This window comes from Sesamum indicum, linkage group LG3 (genome assembly GCF_000512975.1).
Source record: "Sesamum indicum cultivar Zhongzhi No. 13 linkage group LG3, S_indicum_v1.0, whole genome shotgun sequence".
NCBI classification, from domain to species: Eukaryota; Viridiplantae; Streptophyta; class Magnoliopsida; order Lamiales; family Pedaliaceae; genus Sesamum; species Sesamum indicum.
Genome location: NC_026147.1, coordinates 5,762,855 through 5,772,501, shown reverse-complemented (window position 1 = coordinate 5,772,501; position 9,647 = coordinate 5,762,855). Strand labels below are relative to the sequence as shown.

The window sequence follows — 9,647 nt, the reverse complement described above, 5'->3', positions numbered from 1 at the left end:
AGTTATTACATGTAATCTAAGTCCACACATTTTCTCTCTCTTCCATTTGAGTTTTTTGTCTCCTCAAATTCCCATTTCTCTCTCATCACCATCCATCCTCAACACCAGACAGGCACCTGTTTCCCTCCACTGCTCATCACCAAACTTGGATTTTTCACCCTTTATCTTTTTTCTTGATTTTTACATTTGTTTTCAAGAAAACACAGTTACACACTAGAATTTCTTGTTTCCTTTGCAGAAACTGCAGTACTTTTTACCCTCCTGAAAAAAGATTTGAGATTTTCTTGAGTTCTTTTTGAGCTGAAGATGGAGAGAGATTTCATGGGCTTGGCTGTGAAGCAGGAGACTACTGATGAAACCATGGATGCTGGTAATGATGCTTGCAAAACTTCTGTGTGTTTGTTAGTGTTTTTCTGTTTCTTGAATTCTTGGTGTTAATATGAGGAGGAAGATGAACTAAAGCATGAGTTATTATTGTGATTTTCTGGTTTCTTCCACACTTATTCTGACCAGAAGTTATGAATCTGTGTAAAAATGGTAACTTTATTATAGATTTGGGAAACTGAAGATGGGCTTTTAGATTTTCTTTTCATCTACTTATTTGGCAGCTGAGAGAACAGAAAAGGAAACTGGGGTTTCAAGAATTTTTGCTTTTTCGGTAATTTTTTGGGTTTTTGAAGGCTGAAAAGAACCAGAATAGAGCATATAATTTAAGTTTTTGCATACCAACAGCTGTCAACTAGAGCTTTAATGCATATGCTTCTCCTATTTAAATTGATTATATTGTACTGCACTTCATTATTTTTTCTTAGTAAATGATGGGTGAGGTGGATTCTACACGTTTTGTGAGAAACTTTCAAATGGGGTGTAAAATAATGTATTCTTTTTATTTACGATAATTCTTAAATAATGCATTCTCATTGGTTGTAGTGTCAGTTGTACAAGCATGAAGTTTGGTGTACTTTAAAGTCTTCCAACCCTTATTTTTTCAAATCTATGGCTTATGCTAGAACAATGGTTTGAATTTTATATTCCCTTTTCATGTTTCTTGTGTGCGTTAGTTTGTGCATGCTACCATGCACCTCCCATGAGTTCTTTTTTATATATATAGATATATATATGTATTTTCTAGTGTTTGTTAAAGGCAGCATTTTTAAATTGAAATGATTTGTGCCTTTCAAGCAGTCACCCGTCACCACCTCCACATTTTAGTCTTTTTTATTGCTGCCACCATCAAGAAAGAGGAATAAATTAGTGTGATGCCTTGTTTATATAAAATTAAGGATGTCCTGAAAATCCAAATAGTTTAATGCTATGCTTTAAACTGTTTTGACCAGATGGGCTTTCTATATTCTTCTTCTGCATTGATGAGTGCAATAATTATATATTATAATGTGCATGAGATGCTCGAGATTTAGTTTTTTAAAGTTTATTAACATGTTCACCCCTTTTTACAGCTAAACTATGAGGTCCCTTTGAGTTATTTTATTCAATTCTCTTGTGAAACTTGTCTGTAATTCATATTAAAGAAGTTGTATATTCTGATCTTTTTCTGCAGCTTTGTGAAACTAAACTTTACCAAATTACTGCCTAGTTGTTAATCATTAGGTAAATAGCCTTTAAATGAGCTTCTTTGGTAGTTGTAGTTGGAAATTTCTTGGCATTGATATTGTGACTAATTAGTCTGTCGTTTTTGAATCCTATTTTGATTCTGTAGCTCCGTTGAGAAGTTCAGCAATGCAGTGGTCATTCTCAAACAGTGGTTCAGCTCCTCAGCTGTTGTCTTTTCAGGCTGCTCAAGAAGAAAAGCCTAAGACTGGTTTTGATTCCCTCACGTCGACTGGATTGGTGACTGTAACTACGACAGAAGCTGCGCAGGTTGATTAGCGCTTCTTTTAGCATCTTTAGCACTTGTTTGGAAGAGTTATTGCACTACACAACTTATTTTTTTGTACAAATAACGATGAAACTTTATGGTCTAGAAGTAGCATTTTAAGTCTTGTGTAATAGATGTGATTGTTCTATATGTTCTCTTTCTTTATTTTTGCACTGAATCATTTGTTTTTCCCATTTGGGTATTCAGAAAAGCATTGTTCCTGAAAAGCAAGGTGGGGTTCGCTACATGGTTACGACTCACTCGGTTGCCAATCAAGCAAACCTGACAATTTCACCTGCTGTGACCACTGCTGTTCGCCAATTGTTCGTTGCTGGTTCGGGCCAAAATCTGATTGGTTCTGTCAGCTCACAACCTGTTGATGCAGTTACAGTGGCAAATCCTGTCCCGGCTATGCCTTCAAGCAGCCCCGTTGTTGGAACCACTGATTTAAGGTGTGTTTGTGTTTAGGAAACTGTATTTGGAATAAATGATAACTAAAGGCTGAATCAAAATGGATCTCATCTCATGTGCAGAAACACTTCCAAGGTCTCAGGAACTCCTGCTCAGCTGACCATCTTTTACAATGGTTCCGTGTGTGTCTACGACAACATTTCTCCAGAGAAGGTAGCCATCTGATTGCTTACGAGCTAGCCCCTACATTTTTTTTTTTATTTGTATTATTGGTTGTAATTTTATTCATCAATCCATATAGGCTCAGGCTATTATGTTATTGGCCGGAAATGGCCCTCCTCTGACTTCTAATGCAACACCGGCTGCAGCTCCAGTCCAGGCCTCCGTGCCGAGATCTTCTGTTCTCGACGGGTTTGTTATAAGCCAGCCTTACGGCACAACACCACACCATCCAAGCCCCGTTCCTGTGACCTCTATTAATGTATCTCAGTCTGCTGTCCGGTCCGGTAACAATAATGACGCAGCTGCTGCAAAACCAGCTGGGGTTATCATATCCTCATCAACCATTGCTCAGCCTCTGAAAGCAGCTAATTCGCTAGGATCTGTTTCTGCCACCTTTCTTTCATCAGGTATTTTCTGGCTCATTTCCAAATCATTTCGATTTCACACCATAGGCATCACATTTTTCATCTAATCTATGCATTTTTGTCATCTTTCAGACACTGTCCCTCAGTTTCGCAGAAAATCTTTGGCCCGATTTTTGGAGAAGCGCAAGGAAAGGTAATTTACGGTTGACTTAGTCTTCATTTACCATCCTTAACTAACAGTGGGCAACATGCTTATTTGAATTTAGTTCGAGTGTCGCAATAATTATGCTTTGAAAATATCATAAATTTCATGTCTTTGGTCCTCTTGGATTACCATGGCCGACAGGAGTCACCATCCTTGTAATAGTGGAGACCTAGGAGTTCTGCTGCTAATTTATGAGTCCTTTTTATGCTCTTTGACATGCATTTTCTGCTCGAAAACTCCATTAAAAGAAGCAAGAACTTTAGGCATCCGACACAGCACATCTATCTGTTTCCTTCACGTGATCGTTCTATTCTCATTCTAGTCAAGTATACATTCACAATGGCCTTCAACGCACTCTAAATGTCACTTTTCCAACTAGAGCGACCAGTATTTTAAAGCAGTGTGGTTCAATTCAGAGTAAAGTTACATTATTTCCTCAGAGATTGTCCATGATGTATGATCTCCATCTCAACAATTTCTAAGTAAAACTTGAACCAATGAACCTTTATAGGCATCAAACACCACCGACAACCCGTACTAACGGCTTGCTATTCTTGAGTGCAGGGTAATCACTGCATCACCATATGCTGACAAGCAGTCTCCAGACTGCAGCAATCCCAGAGGCGGCAGCGCTGGCTTATCTGTGAACTCCTCAGGCTCCTGCGCTGTTCCAGCAGTCAACTAATGGTGGATTTCAGCTAAGTTTGCACATGCGCAAATAGAGATTAGCTGTAGAGGCAAATCTCCTGATCTAAAATTGCAGTATACATTTGTGTTGTGACTTGCTACGTTTTAATCGTTTGGTAGACGTGGGGTGTAGTCTATTTTTGTCTTAATTCGTGATGGAAAGCCTCTTCTATAGATCAGACCAAGATTGTAGTATGCTTATAATCCCAAATTATTACACTGTATCATAAATATTAAGTTCTTATACATTAAGAACAGCAGTATTTACTATTTACTTCTTTTGTTCACCTCTGCATTCTGTAAGAAGAGAGCATTATGAGCTTAGTAATCTGGATATTCGATTCGAGATTGATAAATTAAAGCCCATTTTAGTTTAATTCTGTAACTCGGACATAATTTTTCTAAGACAAGTCTGAAAGTTTGACTTGAGTCTGATTCGATTAGTAAGGGAATAATTAAGCATATAAAAAAGAATGAAGCTGCTCGAGTTTGGATTAGTTTGAAACTTGTTTGAGTTTGAGTTTATTAATAATCAGACTAAGTTTCAATATTATTTGTAAAGTTAGATACATGAGCTTGAATATTAATGTACTCCACTCTGTTGGATTTATTTTTACATGTTGATATTTATTGTGTTTTCTTTTAAGGAGTAAGGAAAAAGAAATAAATATACTTTTTGGAGTAATAACATTAAATAAAGTTGCACTAACTCATCTACATACATTGAGTAGTACTTTTGATATATATACAGATGGGTTAGTCGAAAAGAGGCCCAAGTGAACCAAAAAGAAGAAAGGAATGCAAGCCAATGGTGCTTCCTAGGAGGCCTAGTTCGACTGTGGGCCCAAAATGCCCACAGGAAGCCTAGTCTAGATAGAGCATTCAAGGAGTCCGACATGCTCCTTCAAAAAATAAATTAACCAAAAGAAGCCCAATTGACCCAAATTCGAGAGAGTCCTAACCGAAGAAAGTCTCACATGCTTACAAAAGGTTTAGGGACTTAACCAAAGTCAAAACTCATCTCACATGGCATTCACGGTTGATTTAGGTGGCATCCACATGGGATCTTTGGAGGCATGCCTTACAGAATGGGATAAAGACCAACAGCCCTTTCGGGAACACGTTCGCTTCTTGAGAGAATTAATTTATGAATCATAAAAGGTTGGACTCCAGTAAGGAGAAGGAGTCTCCTCAACCACCTTCCCGAAATTCGAGAAGACATCCTTATCCCCAAATGATAATTTCGGCTATAGCAAACTCCAATTGCCTCCAAAGAATCATGGGTCTTCAACCTCCAAAAGATAAATCTCCACTGAATCCATGGAATCCTCCAACTGCTTGGGATTCTCATACGAATCCGATTGGATTCAATATCATCTAACAATTTTGAGATGATGCTTCCAAAATTTGTGATATTCTCCAATCAACTTAGAGTTGTTTATAAATAGAGAGCTCTCTTAGCGGGAGAAGATGTGTTTGTACACTTTGAGCATGTGGATTACCATTTTCACCTTCCTGCTACTACTTTGGTTCAAAGAAAATTTGTCCTTTTGTACTAAGATATTTTCTTTATATCAATATCTCATTTGTATACATAAAATGAGGAATAACACTCTCAATTCACTTATACAGATTCTTTCATCTTCTAGCATTTATTTTACTACTTATTGCTCCAAGTGGACCAAGCACCACTATTTTTTACTTGCATAAATTTCTATTAAACTAATATATTAATATGACTAACAACGATAAATAAATTATGATAACTTATATAAAATAAGATAAATGTCTATACATCTAATAAGAATCGTATCCATAAACTCAAATATAAATATAATCCTACCACTAAAAGACAAATATAATCAAACGTATCATGGAATTACATTCGGACAAACATTATTCATAGTATAGTTTTTCCAAGAATTAAAACAAAAAGAACAGTTTGTTACAAGAATTTCCTCAAGAGGCCCAACCCCAGTTGTTCAAGAGTTAATTATTTTTTTATTATAAAAAAAAATTATTTTATCATAATTATTTTTAAAATAATAACACAAATATGACGAGTCGCGATTTGAAATCGCGACTCGTCATTAAATTAATGGGGAAAAATGCAAAATTCCCCAAGTCGTTTTCTTTTCGTTTAAATTATTATTATATAATTTAATTTATATATAATTAATTTTAACAATATACTAAAATCCAAAATTAATAAAATTAACATTGCATTAACTTAAAAAATTAAAATTAAGGGTACAAATGTAATAGTTATTTATTTTGTACAATTGTAAAAAATTACATTAAATATATAAATGTAAAAGTGCATATTTTTGTACAATTGTAAAAAATACAAAAAATATACAATTAATCCTGGCTACCCGGTACTGGCACATCCAATTGTGTTGAAGAATTTCTTTGTTGTGCTTGTTGTCATGCACGCCTTTGCGCCCAATCCATCTCGTTGTGAATACGTGTTGTTTGATTTCGACCAGGGCGCGAAGAGATGCGAATAGTAGGATCGTGGACCAACTCAAATCCCGGTACATCCCAATAATCTTCGGAATGTACAGGTTCAAATGACTTAGAATATGTATTCTTATAAGTCATTATATCGTAATAATCCTTCACCATTGATGCAGCATTAATCATGAATGCAACGCATACCTTTTGAGCGTGACTGCAAGGTATACCAAATTGAGTCCATTTGCCGCAAGAACATTCTCGGTTCGCAATTTTGACAACATGGGTGTTGACTCCATGTCCACCCCGTGACGTCGTAACAACCGAGGCGGACTGTTGGAACTGATGGTATTTGGTGACGGTATGTTCAACAGAATTTTGATGCCAACGTGTGAACATCTTATATGCAAAATCCGTCCACAGTTGGTTGTTGGTCAACATTACAGTACTTCTTGCTAACCTCTCACAAAAATAATGGACACTTCGCTGAAACGTCATCTCAGCAATTGCTGTCAATGGTAGGCGGCGAGCCCCTTTCAATACTCCATTTATGCATTCCGACATATTTGTCGTCAGAATTCCGCATCGCCATCCACCGTCATGTGATGCTGTCCATTTTTCCTTGTCGATCCTATCTAACCACTGAAACGCCTCGAGGGACTGTTTCTTTATCTCCTCCATAGTGCGATTGAATTTTCTGATCTGATATTCAGAGCCAGCTCTCCAACAAAGATCATTCAATACAATATTTTTGTATTTACTGTTGAAATTGGAACACACGTGCCGCTAGCAATATCGGTGCACGCCGTTAGGTGGCACGAAATTCGGACATTCACGTACAGCTCTTGTGATACCAGCATGGCGGTCAGAAATAAGGCAGATACCCCGTCGCCCTCGTATAATGTGTCTGCTCAATTGTCTAAGAAACCACTTCCAAGATAAAAGTGATTCTTCATCGACAACAGCAAAAGCAAGAGGAAGTACCTGTTGATTTCCATCCATGGCAGCAGCAATCAACATCTTGTGCTTGTACTTTGTGTATAGATGGGTCCCATCTACACTGATAAGGTTGCGACAGTGTTGGAACCCTTCAATGCACGGCTTGAACGCCCAGAATACGTACCCTATCACATATGCACCGGTTGATGTGTCGCGGGCTTTATGTTGCCATTCAACAATCGTTCCTGGATTATATTTTTGGAGGGCTTCCAAGTATTTGGGTAGCTTTTGAACGGAGCTCTCCCATGTGTCATAAACCATCTCACGTGCCATTTTCAAACTGTACCATGCCTTTTGATATGCTATATCGTATCCGGTATGGTCTTTCACAGTCTGGATGACATGCTTGATTCCGTACGACGGGTTGCATTTTACATGTCCTAACAATAAAGAAGCAACATATACTCTATCTAAATTACCGTGTTCGAGGGACATTTGATTCAATATACATGTATGGTCCCCTCCGTATTTTGTTATTGTCCACCTTCCCATTTTTGGTTTGTAAATGCCTCGCAGCTCCCATCTACACCGCATAGCTGCAAAAAATAAATACGAATCAGTCGAATAATTTTGTATGTTTAGACATATACGACAAATATATATATATATATACCTTCGGTGGTATGCCTACACAAAACTTTCCACTTGGTCTTTGAACTCTCAGGTACCCAATACTCGCGTCGGGCATATCGCATTGAGTGATCTTTCACCGCCTCGATTAAAGCTTCTTGATTTTTGAAAAGCATTCCCACATCAAGTCTGCCTTCGTTTTTGTTATAAAATTTTGCATACCTTAAGTTCGGTACATCAATGGAATCCACTGGTACCTCCGGGAATGTTTGTTCAAAAAATGGTATGGAGCGGTAAAATGTTTTCTGAGAAGTTCGTTGTGCCGTAACCGGCTGAGAGGATGTTGACGTACCTTGTGCAACATTTTCGGCGACAACATTTATGTCAACATCTTCTATTCCATCCTCAGGTGGAATTGGGTAATCCACTTCATCCGGTTCGGAACCTGCATCTGATTCATTAGCCAGGCTATCCGCAATAGGGTCTTCTGGCTCGGCAATATGTTGTGCAGAAGTTGGTATAAAATGGGAGGTGGATGGAGTATGTCAGTGGGTCGACTCTGTGTAATTAAGTTCAATATTATCGAGCCCTTGTGTGACAGACACCACATTCGGAGTATAACAATCTGTATCATAATTTGATGTGCCTGCACCAAAATCGGGGTTAGAAGTACCTGCATCGAAATTAGAGTTATAGGTACTTGTGAAATTTTTGTAGTTGGAGGATGACGGAAATCCTTGGCTCGATAACATCGCCATGTATTCCCCCAACTGTTGACTCATTTGTGAGTTGTTATCCACCAACTGCCGGGAATCGAAAGCTCTCCAACCTCGGCCAATTTGTGGAGCATCGTCGTGCTGGATTTCCACCGTTTCGACGAATATTTCCATTAGTGGAAATCCAGCTGTAGGATCAGTAAAGAATGACAATGTATCGTCATCCTTTATTGGTATCAGTGTTTCCTAAATTCGCCCTAGGTATTGGCACGAATGTTTTGCAGAAACATTCAATGAAAATTAGGAGCTATCAACACCAATTTTTTTGTAGATTTTTGACAAAAATTGATCATAACTGGATGAACGGGGGATCCTCATCGCTGCAATGGGCGTCTGATCATATGTAACAGACCATCCATCACTCGATAATTCACCACCAAAATACAAAAAAATCTCAATGCGAGAAGATGAAGTTGACATTTTTTTTTGCAAGTTTCTACGTAAAATTACTCTTCGTATTTGATATGGGATGAATTGGACGGATGAAGGTGGGTGGAAACTCACTTCATCCACCAGCAAAAATTTTCACCCACCTTCATCTTAGTCTTCAATTTTTTTTCCACACAAATGGATAGACGATCAGTCTACGGTCCTCGTGATAGTACTGTATTATCTCAACAAGCCTAACATAGGTCTGACGATATTCCAGATGGTGACCTAGACGCCGTACTCATTTCACGGCGTGCGGATGGTACCTTTTGGAGCTACTTTAACCAAAATAATATGTCCGAGCGTGTACAAGAAATCCTACACCAAATAGGATTTTATGGAGTTTATAGGTGCGGACAAATCAACACCTCATCACTGCATTAGTGGAGAGGTGGCGATTGGAGACGCACACTTTTTATTTTCGTATAGGGGAAGCCACAATTACCCTACAAGATGTACAAATAATTTGGGCACTCCCAATAGACGGCGAGCCGGTGATTGTAATTGATTTCGACCGCACAACACAACAATGGCAAGAATATTGCCTTACTTACATAGGCTTTAGCCCGGATGCAAATGTGTTGAAGGGCTCGAGATTACAGACATCGGCAATTACATCTCATTTGGCGGCGGTCGAAATTACTTATAAT

At 38.1% G+C, this 9,647-nt stretch overlaps 1 protein-coding gene across 2 annotated transcripts; it reads left to right on the top strand.

The window, feature by feature from the left end:
* On the top strand, window positions 1-4,053 carry LOC105157324 (protein TIFY 6B). Of its 2 annotated transcripts, XM_020692797.1 has the most exons (8): window positions 1-370; window positions 1,559-1,608; window positions 1,718-1,878; window positions 2,084-2,328; window positions 2,410-2,500; window positions 2,589-2,916; window positions 3,007-3,067; window positions 3,644-4,053. In XM_020692797.1, exons 3-8 carry the CDS (start codon window positions 1,738-1,740, stop codon window positions 3,762-3,764), a joined length of 987 nt encoding a protein of 328 aa, XP_020548456.1. In that variant the 5' UTR covers window positions 1-370; window positions 1,559-1,608; window positions 1,718-1,737; the 3' UTR covers window positions 3,765-4,053. The 2 variants fall into 2 exon arrangements, with proteins under 2 accessions (XP_020548456.1, XP_011072018.1); XM_011073716.2 differs by lacking the exon at window positions 1,559-1,608.

Coding starts and splice junctions, on each gene's coding strand:
- LOC105157324 (XM_011073716.2), top strand. CDS start 307: ATGGAGAGAGATTTCATGGGCTTGGCTGTGAAGCAGGAGACTACTGAT. Junction 371..1,717: donor TGATGAAACCATGGATGCTG/GTAATGATGCTT, acceptor TTGATTCTGTAG/CTCCGTTGAGAAGTTCAGCA. Junction 2,917..3,006: donor TGCCACCTTTCTTTCATCAG/GTATTTTCTGGC, acceptor GTCATCTTTCAG/ACACTGTCCCTCAGTTTCGC.